This window comes from Cucurbitaria berberidis, assembly GCF_010015615.1.
Source record: "Cucurbitaria berberidis CBS 394.84 unplaced genomic scaffold K460scaffold_1, whole genome shotgun sequence".
In the NCBI taxonomy this organism is placed as follows: domain Eukaryota; kingdom Fungi; phylum Ascomycota; class Dothideomycetes; order Pleosporales; family Cucurbitariaceae; genus Cucurbitaria; species Cucurbitaria berberidis.
The window spans coordinates 2,609,454-2,626,806 of record NW_024468935.1 but is presented as its reverse complement, the minus strand read 5'-3'; the positions used below and the strand labels follow the sequence as shown (position 1 = coordinate 2,626,806).

The window sequence follows — 17,353 nt, the reverse complement described above, 5'->3', positions numbered from 1 at the left end:
GTGTTTTGACATGTGGGGCAGCAGTTGGAGCGGTGAGGCTGGGGTTGCTGGCATAGCTAAGCGAGCCGCTGCATCATGGTGGACGAAGTGAGCCTCAGCGCATTTGCACCATGGTTATATGCATGTTTTCCCCACCCAAGCAACGCTCATTCTTCCCGAGCCGCATGTGGAGTCTTGAGAGACTCGAAGCATTCTTCTAGCAGTCCAAGCGCCACGAACGGCGCCCCCGAAGCGCTCCAACAGTACCCCTCGACAGCCCTGGTCCACCCACGCTATTACCCTGTCGCTCACGGTCACCTTCACATGTCGGCGTCAATCGTGCCCAAGTACATCGCTACACCACTGCGCATCTAAAGCAACTAGGCGTGTTGAAAGCAGCCAGGAGGAGCGAAGGAGGAGTAACAGAAGAAAGAGACAATGGCTCCACAATCGCTGGATCGCATAGTCAAAGGTGCACCGCCGCCGAACACCAATCTAGACAAGGTCGCAGAGAGCATAGAACAGAGTCCTCCACCGTACTCTGCCTCACTAGCACCTACTACACTACGCTCGAACTCGATTCTCGCCGAGTCACCCTCACACGATGCGAACGACCGTATCTCCTCCCTCAAAGCGCCCCGACTGCCCGTCCTAAGCGATCCAACGTCCCTCCTACCTTCTTCTCCGCCGCAGATATACCTAAACCTACTTATACTAGAAGCGAGTTTGCGAAGTCAGTATCTTACGCTGCGCGCGCGAAGACGACAAAACACATTTGTGCTTACGTTACTTGCGGTATGGATTGGGTTCTGTTTCTACCTGCTCTGGCTACGGCCGCGCGAGGACGGGAAGGGCATTGGAGGCTCTCAATACTGGCTTGTCGACATGCTGCAGAAAGTCGGGTTTATAACAGGCGTTGTCACAGCACTGCTGTTCTGGGCAACCGGGCAGTGGGAGAGGGGTGTAAGATGGCCAAGACGCTGGATCGGTGTTGCGAATCGTGGGTTGAGGGGCATGAATGCGAAGATTGTAGTCATAAGGGGCCCGTGGTGGAGAGAGCTCGTTGAGTGGGCGCATTTCGTCGTCCCCTTCTCCGGTGGGCTTTGGGGCGGTGAGCAGGGAGGCAGTTCATATCATTTCATCAACATTGCTCAGGAGAATAAGCACGCCCTAGACGGGGGGCGCCCAAGGCACAAGATCGTCGAAGATGGCAAGGAGTACGCGGAAGAAGATATTGCGCCCGGAGGCGATTACATCAAATTACTCCTCCTACCTAAGCCCTTCACCCCAGATTTCAGGCAGGAGTGGGAAGTGTACCGCAACGAGTACTGGGCCAACGAGAACGAGCGAAGAGCAGAGCTTCGGAAACGCGTCCGCGCGAGGCAGCGCGAGATTGCGCGCGAAGAAGGAGGATGGCTGTGGTGGACCGGCTGGCGTGGCTGGAAGCGCGCTCGCGGCCTCACAGGCCGCTCAGCAGACGTTGAAAAATCAGGACATCATCACGGGCACGGCCACAGCCATAGTTTATCGCACGCGGGCTCGAGGAAAAGAAGGCCTAGTACGCTGCAAAGCGTGAGGGGAAGAGACGGAAGCCACTCGCGGAGCAGTTCAAGGAGTACAACACCGACACCTGACCTCGATATCGATGGAAGGCTTCGGCCTATGGAAGGTCGCGAACGTCGCTGGAGTAGTAGCACAGCGGGGAGCACTACAACAACGACATCGCGGCAGAATTCTATCCGCTCTGCCTCTGCGAAGCATTCTATCACGCATGGCAATGCACAATCTGCGCGCCAGCTGCAGCCTCCCGCTAGGCCAACCTTGACTGGAAGTAGACCCAGTACACCCAGTGAGGGCAATATTCCCTGGCAGAGTAAGAGGGCTAGTATGCTCAGCAATGCAGAGAGTATGTCCGACAAGGAAGAGGCGGAGGGGTATGCGGGGGATATGGGACCGCCGCCATCTAGACCGCAGGTGAAGAGACTGAGTAGTCGAGAAGGAAGTGGCAGCGGAAGGGCGGAGAGCGCCTAGGTTTCGGCATATTATTTGTACATTTGAGCAGCCATTGCTTTTTTGACGATGGGGCGACTTCTTACATTCTAACGATGTGTTGATGCTACGGATGATACCTTGGTTTTTATATTGTTTTTGGCGTGGTGCATCGCATCTTGTGTTTCCCCATCCGGGGTTGGGATGAGTCGAGATGGATGATGCATTGATGAGGAATCGAGCATGAACGAACATGCACGCAGAAATGAAGTGAACACATTGTTTGAGACTGCAAAGCTTCTTGCCGATCGGATCCCGAACATCTCGTCGTGATCTATCTTAATGATGCACCTTCTCAATCAAGCGACCGGCCGCAGTTTGGAAGGTTATGTCACAACGTTTCATGGGCGAGTGAGTGGGTTGGATTGCATGCAAGTGAGAATGTGAGCCTAGTAGAAAGTCTTCAAGAATCCGCAACGGAATTAGTGAGGCCTAATCGATTGCCTCCGCACTTTTACAAAAGGCATATTCTCTAGCTACTGAAGTTCATTAGCACCCTAGATCCTGACTTTGCAAGTCTTCGTTTGCTGCACTTTCTTGTCGCCTTCGCTCGTCACTTTCAGTGTGACGGTGGCCTCCTTCGCGCATCCTCCGTCACATCCCACTGCAACCTTGACAGTCTTCTGCTTTCCAGCCTGTGCATAGGCCAGTGCATTGGGAACCGCGACCTTCCACCCTTTACCCTCTACCTCCGCCGTCAAACGATAAATGTCTGATCCGAGGTATGCAGAGAGGTCCTGTGGATGTGGGTTGCTGCTCAACTGAGCGGCTTTACCAGTGTTGTTGAGCTCAAACGAGCAGTATGCGCCGTCTGCAGCTGATTTGCCATATCCGCTGACTTCGAGCTTGCCGGAGCCGAGCTCGATGCCGTGCTTAGCAGTAGACGTGGTGTTTGAAGTTGATTTTACACCCACAGTGTATTTCAGTACACCAGCCTTGTCTCTGACCTTTTCAAACACGTAGAAGTGCAGACCGTTTGCGAGGTCTTCGTACTCGTATTGGGAGCCAGAATTCGTGCCCGCGTGGAAGAGCGCATCTACCAATTGGCGGTAGTCACCAATTGACCAGTAGCGTGCTGTGCCGTTCGGAAAATAAAAGTCGACAACATGGGCGTCCTTAGGGTTCGCATCGATAACCCACTGGAATGGTTGGCGATCGATGTTTTTGGTCTTGGAGATCATTACGCCGCTGTCTGGGCAGAAGGAGTCGGCGCCCATGCGATCCACAACCTCCAGGTTGTAGTTGTTGTATCCTCTGCCATCACAGAAAGCGTCAAGGGAGGTGTTGCACCGAGGTGCCAGATCACCCTGCGTACCGAAGCTGATGTTAAAGCCCATGAGGCCATTACCAGGATCAACTGAGCGTGCAGTGAGTTGAGCAATAACAGGGCCGGAGGTGGCAAGTCCTGCGCGGGATACTTGGAGAATAGGAGTGCTGTCAATGAGCCCAATTTGGTGCTTGTCGCGCATCGTGTGCAGAGAGCCCATCGATCCACCTTGCACTGGGGGAATTTGCCAACGGGTGTGAGGGCCGCCGGGACCGTTGAAAGAGCCTCTGTCTAACATACTGAAAGGTCCAGTGTAGGCGCGGCGAGGGGGAATGGAGAAGGGATTATTGTAGTTGTCGCCAATTCCGAGGAGATGTGAGAGTTCGTGGGCGAATGTAGCCATGCCACTCGATTCACCCTGAGTCGAAGAGCCGTCACCCGCGTTAGGCCAGATTGTCGATGCAGAGGCCCAGGAAGTCCAATCTACGTATCGTGTGTTCGCATAATTAGGAAGCGTGCTATTAGCTGGTGGACCGAATGCGTCTGGTACGTCTTCTTTGCTAAGGAAGCGCATCTCGCCGAACTCCTGCCAGGTCGAGGATTCGTCTTGGCCTGCGGATAAGATGAAGGCAAGCTCGTATTTGTCTGCCGTCTCGTTGCCAACATCCGCGCGCCAGGCACCAAGGGCGTCTGTTCGGAGATCCACCGAGCATGGTGGGCCTTGTGGACATGCGCCTTCGTTGAAGCCGCCGTCTTCATCATCGACGCCGTATTGATAGCTTTTTGATGGCATGCGGTACGGCCCAAAAACGGTGAGGTCGACGCCGTACTTTCCGAACGAGTCTCCCATCCAGTACTCGTGCAGCGTATGCCCTTCGTTCAGATCGTTTGGCTTATTGAGCAGGTCATGATAGAACTTGGGGACATCCTCTCGCTTCAAACCAGATGCAAGTGGCTGCGGATTACCAAAAATGTCAGATTTGGCGGCCAGAGTGACGACGAAAGGCGAGTCTGGATAATCCACAGTCACCATGGCGATGTTGAAGTTGCGAGAACGGCCTTTACGTGCAGGATCGCTCCAGGTCGTGCTCGGGGGAGCGACAAAGTCGGACCATGTCATGTTATCTGGATTAACCCAGTGTTGAGGGTCGATTGGTGCGAATGGATTCGAAGGGGTCTGTCTAGGCGTAATGGCTGGAACGGCCGACGCCATAGTGAACATGGTGCCCGCGAGGGCGACCATTGAGGCCACTGAGCGCCTTTGAATTGGCATGGTCGCGTCAAATCGCAGCCTCTCTCGAGTTGGGGTGGGGGAGCGGAGGTGGAGGAGGGCAGATGGCAGAGAGTGAAGGTGAGAAGATTAAGCAATTTGAGCAAGTCTTATAATAAGAGAGTCGTACCTGTATCCCTGCCAACGGCTCTTACAGGGTTTAATTTTACCCATATGCGTATCCCCATAGCCAAGAGGTAGTGGGCGATTCTTACTGGGCTGCCTCAAACAGCAAAGCGTCAGCTTGGCACCGTTGGGCACCTGCTGCATCTAGCTTGATGGATCAACCGCTAAGATAACAGTGAAGCCGGGTTAGTGGGACGCCTATGGAACGCCTGGGTGATCTCGACGATATGACGTCGAGGTGAGTATCTTGATGTATCTGTCTGTCTGTAGTGTCGACGACAGACTGACCTGTCCCCAAGGATAACCCAGGCATCTCGCATCCCTTGTCTACCATCACCACTGGACCCATCGGCGAGACTGTCGGTCGGTCGAATGTCTTCGGAAATGACCAAACCATTCGAATGTCCGTCGAGCAGCCGATGCGTCTTTGGGTTTCCCTAGAGATGCGCACTGGCCATGAGGGGATGGTGGCACTAAATCGGCCCTTGCTCGCCTTGAACCACCGCGGAACCTTATAATAAACGACAAGGCAAATGATGGGTGTACAGGCTTCTGCAATGACTACAATGACGAGACGCCTGCATGCCACGATACTACCGGCTGCTGGCTAACCCATACACAGGCAGCGCTAGCTCTCTGACTGTGCGACACGCAGTTGCTGCCTAGCAGCCTCGCAATCCTCGTAATCTTGACTATTTCAGGCCAGCAGTGTCGTATCTGTCCTCACCCATTTTGACGTTAACTACCCATCTGTTACCAACATCGGTTCTTGCAAAACGCAAGCACAATGTCTGCGCACAAAGCATACCCAGGCTCGTGCCACTGCGGCGACGTCAAGTACCAGATCCGCCTCAAATTTCCCCCAATCATGGAACGTGGCGGCGAGTCCATCCGAATTTACAAATGCAATTGTACAACTTGCCAAAAAATGGGTCAGTGACGCTTGTACGGATTGCAGGTGAGATTTACTGACTTTACCCAACGTTGAGGCTACTTCCACTGCCGCCCTATCAATCCGGCCGAGGACTTTATTCTCACGTCTCCCGCAACCATTGAGGAACTAGGCGACTATAGAACGTTTTCAAAGAAGCAAGGGTGGTATTTCTGCAAAAAGTGTGGCGTTCGGATTGTGGGCTTGGGCGGCGATTGGGAGCGAGCGGAGTTGGACGTGGAGCATTGGGCAGGTGCGAAGGAGGAAGCGGACCCAGGAAAGTTGCAGCAGGTATGGAAAACAAAGGCGACAACGATCACGACTAAGGAGAACGGAAAAGATGAGACGAAGCCATTTCACTACCTGAGCGTCAATGCCGTCACCCTCGAGCCAGGCGAAGATATTGATCTGAAGAAATGGCACGAAAACGGCTGGATCTTCTATGTCGAGAACTTGGACAAGAAGAATGGCACGCAATTACGCGTGAGCGAACCGTTCAAAGGAGGCATGTACTGAGAACGGGCAATATAACCGAATAGTCTCAGTTGTGTAATTGGGTGTGAGTAACATAACAGTTGCATTTTTGGTACGAACTAAGTCTTGGACCACAGTGTTGTCAAAGCTAATCACCCTATCGAAAACGAGAAACATGGCTACACCGCGAACATCCGTCCATTTCCAAATTCAGAGTCGACGTGGTTTGAGAGATCACAGTATCACAATGCTTGAGTTCATGTCTCCTTGTATAACAAATTTCAGCTTGCGCATTACTAGAGACTACGCATCCTTCCCAGAAACCAACTCAGCTTATAACAGTTTTAGTATTCGATCTTGTAACTTCTCTCCTAGGATTAGTGCGTTGCGCATTTTTGTATATTCTCCTAAGATACTCAGAAGAAGCCGTCCTTGCGCGGACCCCGACGCCAATCTGCCATCTGGTAGGACTCACGCGCCTGGTTCCGAGCCCCAGTATCTTGCTCGCTATCTATTGGTGCCGAGTTTTCAGAATACCTTGACGGATGGCGAGCGCGCTGCACCTCCTGATCAGCCCGGTTGACCACCTCTAGAGCGCGACGCATCAAAGACTCTGTAGTCGAGTCGCGCTGCATAGCATGCTCTGCAGCCTGGTACTCTTGCGTGGAAAGACCTGCTTCGGCTTGACGGATGTTGTCACTCCTATTCGGAGCGCCCCGAACGTCGCGCATGTACGCAGTGTACGTAGAACGTCGTGGTGCGCTATCTCGTTTGAAGCGAACAGGCTGTAGCAATTCCGGGTCCGTGTGGTCACTAAACGCACGCGGTCCGTTGACTTGAGTAGGTTGAGAGTAGCAGCTCGGCGAGGGTGGATCGTACAGACGGTTGTCGCCAGGCTCGCAGTGGACCTGCGGAGGCTGAGATGGGACTTCTACTGTGAAGAAGCGATCAGCCGATGCTCGAGTTTGGACTGGACGTACAGCGTTGTTCTTGCCCTTACTCATCAACTTACGCATCAACTTACGTTTCATCTTATGTAGGGTCTCTTTTGTTCCATTCCAAAACATCGCCCTTTGCCTGCCTTGAAGATCATGCAGTGCTGCGGCCAGCGATGGATCAATGGTACCCATCTCCAGATCTACAGTGGATCCAGACAACGAGCCATTGTTTAGCACCTCGCGTCTCCTAACCATATCCGTGGTGATATGTTTCAGCTCCCCACGCTCCCACTTGTCGACCTGCTCCTGCATGTTTTTGCACTTGGGACACTTGCCCTTGCAGCACAAGTAGATCAGGTATCCGATGAGGGTGAAGAGAAGGAAAGCCATGATACTCAGTGCGACGAGCATCATGATGGCAAACGTATCGTTGAACTTGGGATTGGGGTGGAGGTCTTCTGGCTCAGCGAATTCAGATGGCAGTGGTGGGATACCAGTCTGTGAAGCGGTGCTCGTTAGCAATGAAGTAACGAATGCAGAAGACGAGGTGTAAGCCATTGAAATCGAGGTTGACGAGATGCTTAGATGGGCTGAGGTGCTTGCCATATCCATAGTCGATGAGAGGGTGGGCAGAACAGAGGATCGGGTAGCTAAGAAGGCAGTCGGAGTGACAGTAACATAACTCGCTTCAGTGACAATCACAAGTGATGGTCTCAGAAAATCGGCCATGTCCAAGGGTTCAAACTGGCTTCTTTGGCTTTGTTGAATGCTGTTTGTTGTGCTTTGTTTTCTCTCTCTGTTGTTGTATGGATTTGATGATGACTGGGTGAAGAATGGAAGAAACAAGATGTATGCGAGCGAACGCGTGTATTGTGATGGCATAACATGTGTTGAGAAAAGAGCGTGAAAGCACAATGCGTGCTCATCGCGTGTTGCTAAAGATGATCGTTCCCACAATGCTGGTGAGAAATTGTCGTGTGCATTATCCTAACACAATGTCTTCTGGACTCTATACTAAAACAACAGCGGCAAAAAACTGTGAAATTATTGTGTAGTCATGTTGAGGGGTTGCGGAATAACTAAACAATAGTGCACGTTAAACAAGTATATTTATAATGTAAGTTGATTCCTCAAAAAGCACTAGCACTATGGAGACAAGCTGACTTTAGGAAGTCCATACTAACCATCAGTCTCATGATGGCTACCATTCAAATCTGATCCAAGACGAGTCTGCCGAGAGTTATGAACCTTGACAGGCATAGCAGGCATCATACGCATAGGAATCGCGTCTCCAACAGACAAAGTTGTGCCCACAGTACACATCGTACTAATTGTGGCCTGGCTGTGACGCAAGTTCTGCTGTGACAGTTCATCAAAGAACCTGAGGGAGGCCCTTTGCCTTTCAACCGCCTGCTCTTTTACCACCTTGACCTCCTGGCACCGCCTGTACCACGGGATAACGTATATCTTGATCCAAAGGCAGGCAATGACTAGACATACAATGCCAATGATACTTCCAGCGATGATACCGCTACTGTGTTTAGAGGTAGTAGATAGCCCCGGAGCAGGAATAATTGAAGGGGTGGACTGACCACGCAGAGTGAGCGTTGGGAGAATGGGCATACTGAAGGTAGTCTATGTGCTTCGCTTACTAAGTTGTTTGATACAAAGGTTGCCTCAATGCAAGGGGATAATATAGAAACTTAGGATACATGAACAGCATTGAATCATTGTGTAAGAAAGCAATCTGCACAATCTCGCTTCTTTTTCGCATTTTAGACCTACAATGTAGATCAAAGACGAACCTCTCGGTTTTCAGTCATATCGCTTGCTTGTCCGCGCGACCTAGGAGACATCGACTTGATGTCATTCATCAATAGCCTGCTCGAGACCGCGAGCGGTGCGGAAGAGAGACGGGGCAATAGCGTCGCGGATGGCAGCGTCACGCAGATCCTCGTAGCGATGGCGGAGCATGTGGAATCGAGAGTCGAACTGATGATGAGTGCCGGCTGTGCGGCGCGCTGGATCGGTGCCGTACGTACCCTGGACGATAACGTGAGAGTTGTTATGATATGGGGGATGATTCTGTATTCATAGGTTCTACCGAACTAAACTATCCGCTGAGTGAATGATACAGCCTATCCCGGCACGGATCATCCGTCCTTGGCGGCATTCACGTAACAAGAGTTGCAAGTGGCTTTGGTTGCAGTAGAATCAATGTGATCACAAACATCTCCGCACTCAAAGTACTTTCACAGAAACCAGCGATAGCTCAACTAGGGCGCAGGCGCTTTGAAAATCCTCTTAGAGGAGAATCGCTGTATAGGCGAAATATGGATTCATTTCATGACAGCAATACAAATCTTTCTCCCCTCTACTGCGTTTTATCAGCTTGACAACCGTAAGCTACTTGGGACACCACGGAGTTCTTTAAGACGATTAGAGCATGTTTACAACTATTTAAAAGGATACGAAGTACACCTCGCTCCCTTATCGTGATACGTTGGCTACCGCGAACTACTCTTGTGATATTCAAACTAGTCCATTATACTGTGAGATATCACGTACTTGTTTACATTTACTCTAAATCTACATCCTCCTCGTCCCATCCCAACGCTTCCATATCAGGCGGACCAGACCGCTCAGAAACAAACAGTCCATCTGACGTAACTGAACTACGCGAGACGGAGCGTCGACTAGGTACTGCTTGATCCTGCGGCCCGGCAGTGTCTTCCCGCTCGTACGTCGGACTGGATAATCTGTCTAGCTCCAGACTACTCTCAGATAAGGGCTGGCGGCGACGACGAGAACCAGTGACTGTCTGGCGTGAACCAGTGCGCAGTAAAGACCCCTGAGCAGCTTTATTGGGCTGTGCTATCGAGGGTTCGCGTCGTCCAGCATCGGCTGTTGGAGTCTGTACAGTCCCGCCTGGCTGTTGGAAGCCTGGAAACGGTCGTGCACTTCTAGCAGTTGGAGTTCGCTGACGAAAAGGACTAGGCGGGTAAGGAATGAAGACGTATGGACCGGAAAAATACCGTCTCCTTCCATAATGCTCATATGGCATTGGCGAGCAGAGAGAGTACACAGTCGTCGAGTCACTGTTGAAATGACGACGTGGACCTTGTTGGGTGATGTCGCTTGGAGTGTTACTGGCAGTACGCTGATGATTATCAGAGCGCGGACGCCGCTCATTGCTTGCTTGAAGTTCATCACTACGACGAGGTGGACGTGAACCTAATCGTGGCAGCATGGGGTCGGGACTGAATGGCGGATAGCCCATCGGTGGAACAGCGAATGGCGGCGGATACGATAGAGGGTGGATGGGTGGCATAGACCGACCTCCATAACCTCCAAAAGGCTGATATCGCATCATATCAGACCTAGGCGGAGGAGCTGTTGTATTTCTCTGAGCACCTGGAAGGAGCGGCGGCGGTGGCATCGACCCTCGTACTGGGGCTCTACTACCTCTCCTATCACCAGGCCTTGCAGGCGTCGTCCTAACTCGTCCAGTTCTGATATCCTGCTCTTCGACCCGTTGCGCACTTCGCCTCTCAGCAAAATGCGCAAAGAATTCAATCCGGCCACCGACAAAGTACTCGCCAGCATCCCACTCTTCCTCGTTCAGCAGCTGTAGTGGCGAACACGGCGTATTTTGTTGAAAGTGAAAGTGCAACGAGACGCGGCGTGCATCGCGGTGGAAACTAGCGTATGTCCGCTGGACCAGGTCACCGAAAGAGCGGAGTTCAGATGCGGCAAGGCGAAAGGCGCGGTCCTTGGTGGTAAAGTCACGGATCCCGATTATCGTGTTTAAGTCGGCCATTGTATATAGCGTTGGGTTTTCGATAGCAGAGAACTGGGGAGGTGATGGTGCTAGTAAGGAAGAGAGTGGAAGGGGGATTTGAGCGGGAAAGCCGTGTACGGGCGGTTGTTTGTGGGATATATAGAAGAAGCGAGGTGGAAGGAGCGAGGTGGGAGAAGCGAGGTGGAAGGAGCGAGGTGGAAGAGGAGAGAGTGAAAATGCGAGCGCGAGCAGAAATAAGAGCGCGCGCGCGGCTTGTGCGGGATGTCACTTGATAGGGCCCGATGCGAAGCGCAGGAGTGAAAGGAAGATGGCTGACCATACCCAAACCAATAGAGATTTTTCACGCCGACCTCGTGGTTCTCACACTCTGAGATTTTCAATATACCGCCCTCTTATTTCTCTGCATCTTTATACCCCACCTCACTTCGCCTTCACATCCGCCTGCTCCTCCTTCCCCAGTCTAACTTTCTCCAGAATCCTATCCTTGATGACCTTGGACCGCTTGTGCACAGGAATCGCCGCAAACTCTTCCAGATAGTACACGCTACTCAAATGAATCTGCGCCCTCCCCTTAGCACAAGGCTTAAAGGAATCCTCTCCTGACACAAAAGCAATGAGGGATCCGATAGTAGTCAACATGGCACGGATGACGAGCGGGTCCCCGGGATCAGCTGCTTTGGCGTGACCGATGATGATGCTCTCTTCTTTGCATTTGTGGGAGAGTTGCGTGTCGTTGAGCAGTTTGCTATTGTGGTCAGGATTGAGGTTGGTTTGGCTGGCAACGGACGTGGCTATCTGCTGTGTCATCCTATTCTTTTCCTGAAGTCTGAGTCGGATGGCCTTTAGTCTTATTTCGTCGCTAGCTATCATTTTGAGTTCCCTCGTGTATTCAATCGATTTCATTGAAATCAGAACGTCTCCTTTTGTCTTTGCACACTTTGCGTATTTGCTTGGAACGTATGCAACTACCGCCCCGGCGTTTGTTAGTATCGCCCGGGCGACTGGCCTCAGATATGGGTCGCGGCAGGAGCGCGGATGAGCCCGGCCAATGATGATTCCAGTCTCGATATGTCGGCTGCTGCTGGAGTCGTCTATGGTTATGACTTCGCGGGAGTCGGAGTGAGCGCCCGCGCCAAAGCCATCTGCAGTAGCAGCTGCGGGCGTAAACGTGGTGGCAGTGCTGACGGTGGCGGTCTTGCTCTCCGAGTTAACGCTGAGAGGAGCATCGGGTGAAAGCACCACTGGAAATGGTGGATACGGGTCCTCTTCCCACACGCTGTAGCTTTCGTCCACATCCTCCTTCTTTGTGTCCCCCTAACACGTGTTAGCACCTCTTTTCTGCAATGCCCAGAAGGCAACCTACTCTAGCATGACAACCTTCTGTGCCGTAAAATCCCCAATGCCATGCTCCATCGTCCTCCTTGTTGGCTTTGTAGGGATACACTGCACCAGCGCCTTCCATCATCCGCCTGTCCACTTGTTCAAAGTGTGCATATAATAGCAGTATACCCTCGGCCAAGAACTCTTTCTCAAAATAGCCTCCCGCATCCCACTCGCTGGGGCTGACCTGTCCTTCGCAGGTGTGGTTGTCGAAGTACAGGTGTGCGTTGTAGCGTTCCCATGGCTTGCTGAAGGTGTTATGGATGCTCTCAAGTAATTCCTGTTAGTGATCAGTGCTGAGAGGTGAAGGCGAGGGATAGTAGACGCACCCAGTAGTTGCGAGCTCGGCGTGTGGAGATGCGGTAGCTGGTGTCTAAACCTTCAAATTCGCGAACGAGAATCATTGGTAGTAGCTTCATTACGGTGTATGTTCGTATAAAGGGTGACGTTGTGGAGGATGTTGAGTTTAGGCGAGGTGAGAAAGTAAAGGGTGACGTTGGTGTTTGCGATAGTAGTAAAAGACCTCATTGGGGTAACCTGTACGCTTTCTATGCATTCAAGTCTGAGACGGAAGGTGTAGAAGTAGACAGAGTCGGACGGTTAACGTGTTGCGAAGTAATGTTGCGGCATTATAAGACTGTATTCATAAAACCGTGACCAGAGGGTTGTAGCATGTCAAACAGTGCTCGCTAGACAACTTGACTGCATATCGCGCGAAAGGGGTATATTAACTTGTGACAAGGAAAAAGCACCTAAAAGCCATGGACGTCGAATCGAGATCAAACATCCACCATATCATCATCGCCAGCGAGTCTCTGGCCATTCTCCTTGCCTCTTGTTTTGGCCTTCTTCTTGTTCTCGTTCCCAGCCGCCGCGGTACTAACTGCTCGTTTCCTCCTTCCCGCCTTTGCACTCGTAGTGGAGGAAGGCGTGCCTTCTCGGTCTTTTGCCAGATCCTCGGGCAAGAACTTTCCGCTGCCGGCAGCTTCTCGGACTAGTGAAGCGAAGAAGTCCTGAACAGCAAGCTGGCCTGCGCTTGCATCTTGAGAACTTGCTCCTTCGTCCGAAAGCGATGTGTCTGCAAGCGTGTCTGGTGCAGAAAGCTTTAGGCGGTCGGTGCCAAGGTGGAAGCTGTTGCATGCTATCTTTGAGATTTGGACTTTAGGGTGGGATATGTCGAGGGCAAGGTGATGTTTCAGATAGGTGGAAAGAGCGGCTGTAAAGGGCCTGTCTTGGGCGTTTTTCATGAGCTTGCCCCGACTGACGAAGCCGGGCACGTCGGCACCTGCAATGGTAATTTCAATGTGTTTGAGGCGCGTTGTAACCGTAGGAAATGACAGCTGGACGTGCAGTTGGCGCACTACGTCCTGGATTGTCTGCGTGGAAGTGCTCGCTGAGAGACGGTTGAAGTAGGTTTCAAGACTTGATGTGATGAAGCGTGGCGACAACCGCAGCGGTGCAACGTGGGCGTCGAAGCTTGTTCTCAGGTACTGCAGGAATATGTCGCGCACCGGTCCTGGCATCTTAACGAGCAGCAGGGGCAGCGAGGTGAAGCCGTCTGGCGAGGAGGTGGAAGCGGGGTCTCGCAGCAGGAGGGCATTGTAGGCCTGCTTCTCGTACTCGAGCGTCACCTCGAGACCGCGCGCTCGATCCGCGGTAGGGGTGGAGGTGTGGTGTGATGTGTCTGGATCTACAGACTGGCGATGGCGGTCAATCCAGGCATCCTCATCCCCGATCAAGTCCCAGCTGCACTCTTCCAGCGGGCCCAGCTTGGCCGTGTCCTCTGCGCCCGCGAAGTCGACCTGTACCCCGCGCACATGGTCGCCCTTGAGCTGCTCCTTGAGCCGTTTTGCGTGCGTGTGGAGGGCGCCGTCGTTGAGGAGGGGGGACGCGCCATGGTGCAGCGGCGAGAGGCGGTACAGGCTGTAGGTCCTGTTGTAGAGGGGGTAGGGAGGGATGTCGGCCATGGGGGGTGGTAGTGGTGGTGGTGGTGTGTATGGAGGGACAGGACAGGTCGCGTAACTGTCGTCTGAACCGAGACAGCAATTGATTGCCAATGTAATGCGACGCGACGACACCCCCAAGCGCGTTCAGCGATCAATGCAGCGGTCAATGTCGATACTTCACAGGCGTGTCTCCATAGATGACGCAGGCGTCCACGGCGACGGCGCACGGACGCGGTTGCATGCCACTCATGTCTCTAGTGCCCCGCTAAAGAGGGCCATCGAGAAACTTCTGTACACTTCTGCTGCTCCAAGCAAAGAGGCAGCCTTGTACGTAAAAAAAAAAGTCGACAGCTCCTACATACACCTCCGCCGTGCGCGCCTTCCACACCGTCCTTCACGACTGATCCACGAATACCTCGCCGACAGCGTACACTCTCTCGCTCTCCATCTTTTCACTTTACTGATACCCCGCTACCGCCGCTTAAACCATGTCTGTTGTGGGTGTAGATCTGGGGACGCTCAGCAGCAAAATTGCCGTTGCGCGCAACCGTGGCGTCGACGTGGTGAGTATTCGCATGCTGCTCTCTGTTGTTGATTCACTCTGGGCTGTACTGACTGTCTCTTAGATCGCAAATGAGGTCTCCAACCGCGCGACACCGTAAGCACCCGCCCCCTCACCGCTACCCATCCCATATCTATACCCATTTCTATACCCATATCCATACCCATATCCAGGCGCAGGCAGGCTAACACGCTCCAGGTCACTAGTTGGCTTCGGCCCCAAGAGCAGATATCTCGGTGAGACTGCAAAGAACCAGGAAGTCTCCAACCTCAAGAACACCGTCTCCTCCTTCGTCCGCCTCGCCGGCCGCTCCCTCAGCGACCCCGATGTCCAGATTGAACAGGAGTTCGTCTCCGCCCCGCTCATCGACATTGGCGGCCAGGTCGGCGCCGAGGTCACGTATCTGGGCAAGAAGGAGCAGTTCACGGCTACCCAGATCACAGCCATGTACCTCACCCGCATGAAGCAGACGGCCTCGGTCGAGCTGAAGCTGCCCGTCTCAGACATTGTCCTCAGCTGCCCGGTGTGGTACACCGATGCCCAGCGCAGGGCCCTCCTCGACGCTGCCGACGTTGCTGGCCTCACATGCCTGCGGCTGATCAACGACAACACCGCAGTCGCCCTCGGATACGGCATCACCAAGCTTGACCTGCCCGCCCCCGAGGAGAAGCCCAGGAGAGTCGTCTTTGTCAACATCGGCCACAGCAACTACACGGCCACCGTTGTCGAGTTCAAAAAGGGCGAGCTGGCCGTCAAGTCGAGCGCCTGGGACCGTCACTTTGGCGGCCGCTACATCGACAAGGCCCTCGTCGAGCACTTTGCCGCAGAATTCAAGGACAAGTACAAGATCAACGTCATGGAGAACGGCAAGGCCCGCTTCCGCCTGGCGGCTGGTGTCGAGAAGCTCAAGAAGATCCTCTCCGCCAACAACATGGCGCCTCTCAACGTCGAGTCCATCATGAACGATGTCGATGTACGGGGCATGCTCAAGCGTGAGGAGCTCGAGACGCTGATGCAGCCGCTGATCGACCGCGCCACCGCACCCATCGAGCAGGCCCTCGCCGAAGCCAAGCTCACGCCTGCCGACATCGACGCCATCGAGATGGTCGGTGGCTGCACCCGTGTCCCCGCCCTCAAGACCAAAATTCAGGAGTACTTTGGCGGCAAGACTCTCTCTTTCACACTCAACCAGGACGAGGCTGTCGCCCGTGGCTGTGCTTTCAGCTGCGCCATCCTCTCCCCCGTTTTCCGTGTCCGTGACTTCTCCGTCCACGACATGGTTAACTACCCTGTCGAGTTCACATGGGAGAAATCCGAGGATATTCCGGATGAGGATACCAACCTGACCGTCTTTAACAAGGGCAATGTCATGCCATCCACCAAGATTCTAACCTTTTACCGGAAACACCCCTTCGACCTCGAGGCTCGGTACGCCAAGCCTGAGCAGCTGCCAGGCAAGATGAACCCCTGGATTGGTCGCTTCTCCGTCAAGGGCGTAAAGGAAGACCCCAAGGGCGATTTCATGATCTGCAAGCTCAAGGCTCGCTTGAATGTACACGGTATACTCAACGTGGAGTCGGGATACTACGTGGAAGAGACCGAGGTCGAGGAGCCTATCCCCGAGCCTCCGCAAGAGGATAAGAAAGAGGGTGATGTACGTTCTTCCACTTCTTCCCACCATCAAAGTAACGGTCGGCTAAGCCCTTCGGAGCCCGCTGCGAAACGATACAAGCCCAGCCCTGAATCTGTAACTGCGCGTCCTGCTTCTGCGACTGTTACAACCGAGCTAACATGTGACACGCAGGCAATGGACGTAGACAAGGATGCGCCCAAGGAGCCCCCCAAGATGCGCAAGGTCAAGAAGCAGCAAAGGAAGGGTGACCTACCGCTGTCAGCAGGCACCGCAGCCCTTGATGAGGCCAGCAAACAAGCCGCGGCAGAGCGCGAGAACGCCATGATCATGGAGGACAAGCTCGTAGCCGACACCGAGAACGAGAAGAACAACCTTGAGAGCTTCATCTACGAGCTCAAGGACAAGATTCTCGACGTGTACGCCGAATTCGCGAGCGACGACGAGAAGGCGAAGCTGAACGCCAAGCTTGAGGTCATCGAGGTAAGCATCGTGCACTGCTGTATTTCTGTCTATATCTTACTAACACTGTACAGGACTGGCTATACGAGGATGGTGAGGATGCCTCCAAAGCACAGTACGTCTCCAAGAAGGAGGAAATCCGCTCGATTGCTGGACCCATTATTCAGCGCTACAACGATAAGGTCGAAGGCGAGCGACAAGCTGTTCTCGAGAAGCAACAAAAAGAGCACGCAGCGAAGCAGGCTGATCTTGAGCGTGCTAAGCGGGAAGCAGAGGCGAAGAAGCAGGCAGAGGCTCCCGCAGAGGAAAAGGATACCGAAATGACCGATGCTGAGACAACCAAGCCGGACGGCGTTGAGGAGGCATCTTAGAAAGCTTGTGTACAATGCATGATGGTGCGTACCGGATAGATGGTAACCACTGAGTGGTTCAAGGCGCCATGGAATGAATTGTGTAAAAGCATGGAGGAGCGTGGTATAAATGGCTTCGTTTGGGCTTGGTCAAGCTCTTTTTTCTTCATGCGATGATGATAATGCG

The 17,353-nt window shown here is 53.2% G+C and overlaps 8 protein-coding genes across 8 annotated transcripts; 3 read left to right on the top strand and 5 right to left on the bottom strand.

Annotated features, from left to right (window-relative positions):
• Nucleotides 1–417: 417 nt before the first annotated feature.
• On the top strand, nt 418–2,010 carry K460DRAFT_270546 (uncharacterized protein; the record flags this gene model as incomplete). The annotated part of the gene is made up of 1 exon (XM_040927663.1): nt 418–2,010. The coding sequence occupies one exon, from the start codon at nt 418–420 to the stop codon at nt 2,008–2,010; it is 1,593 nt and encodes a 530-aa protein (XP_040793119.1).
• A 515-nt stretch (nt 2,011–2,525) lies between these two features.
• K460DRAFT_372778 (M6 metalloprotease) lies at nt 2,526–4,568 on the bottom strand (the record flags this gene model as incomplete). The annotated part of the gene is made up of 1 exon (XM_040934534.1): nt 2,526–4,568. One exon carries the CDS (start codon nt 4,566–4,568, stop codon nt 2,526–2,528), a length of 2,043 nt encoding a protein of 680 aa, XP_040793118.1.
• Nucleotides 4,569–5,239: 671 nt separating this feature from the next.
• On the top strand, nt 5,240–6,547 carry K460DRAFT_412243 (uncharacterized protein). The gene is made up of 3 exons (XM_040937530.1): nt 5,240–5,623; nt 5,681–6,181; nt 6,234–6,547. The coding sequence occupies exons 1-2, from the start codon at nt 5,479–5,481 to the stop codon at nt 6,136–6,138; spliced, it is 603 nt and encodes a 200-aa protein (XP_040793117.1). The 5' UTR covers nt 5,240–5,478; the 3' UTR covers nt 6,139–6,181; nt 6,234–6,547.
• Nucleotides 6,209–8,657, bottom strand: K460DRAFT_423041 (uncharacterized protein; the record flags this gene model as incomplete). Its single annotated transcript, XM_040938193.1, has 3 exons — nt 6,209–7,993; nt 8,219–8,501; nt 8,535–8,657. The coding sequence occupies 3 exons, from the start codon at nt 8,655–8,657 to the stop codon at nt 6,513–6,515; spliced, it is 1,887 nt and encodes a 628-aa protein (XP_040793116.1). The 3' UTR covers nt 6,209–6,512.
• A 955-nt stretch (nt 8,658–9,612) lies between these two features.
• K460DRAFT_350596 (uncharacterized protein) lies at nt 9,613–10,854 on the bottom strand (the record flags this gene model as incomplete). The annotated part of the gene is made up of 1 exon (XM_040931512.1): nt 9,613–10,854. One exon carries the CDS (start codon nt 10,852–10,854, stop codon nt 9,613–9,615), a length of 1,242 nt encoding a protein of 413 aa, XP_040793115.1.
• Nucleotides 10,855–11,055: 201 nt separating this feature from the next.
• K460DRAFT_17588 (uncharacterized protein) lies at nt 11,056–12,815 on the bottom strand. Its single transcript, XM_040927004.1, has 3 exons — nt 12,546–12,815; nt 12,200–12,496; nt 11,056–12,150 (listed from the first exon to the last, which is right to left on the bottom strand). The coding sequence occupies exons 1-3, from the start codon at nt 12,633–12,635 to the stop codon at nt 11,257–11,259; spliced, it is 1,281 nt and encodes a 426-aa protein (XP_040793114.1). The 5' UTR covers nt 12,636–12,815; the 3' UTR covers nt 11,056–11,256.
• Nucleotides 12,816–12,995: 180 nt separating this feature from the next.
• K460DRAFT_400607 (uncharacterized protein) lies at nt 12,996–14,183 on the bottom strand (the record flags this gene model as incomplete). Its single annotated transcript, XM_040936341.1, has 1 exon — nt 12,996–14,183. The coding sequence occupies one exon, from the start codon at nt 14,181–14,183 to the stop codon at nt 12,996–12,998; it is 1,188 nt and encodes a 395-aa protein (XP_040793113.1).
• Nucleotides 14,184–14,470: 287 nt separating this feature from the next.
• On the top strand, nt 14,471–17,330 carry K460DRAFT_361321 (heat shock protein Hsp88). Its single transcript, XM_040932432.1, has 5 exons — nt 14,471–14,725; nt 14,789–14,820; nt 14,923–16,378; nt 16,529–16,837; nt 16,891–17,330. Exons 1-5 carry the CDS (start codon nt 14,651–14,653, stop codon nt 17,185–17,187), a joined length of 2,169 nt encoding a protein of 722 aa, XP_040793112.1. The 5' UTR covers nt 14,471–14,650; the 3' UTR covers nt 17,188–17,330.
• Nucleotides 17,331–17,353: the final 23 nt, after the last annotated feature.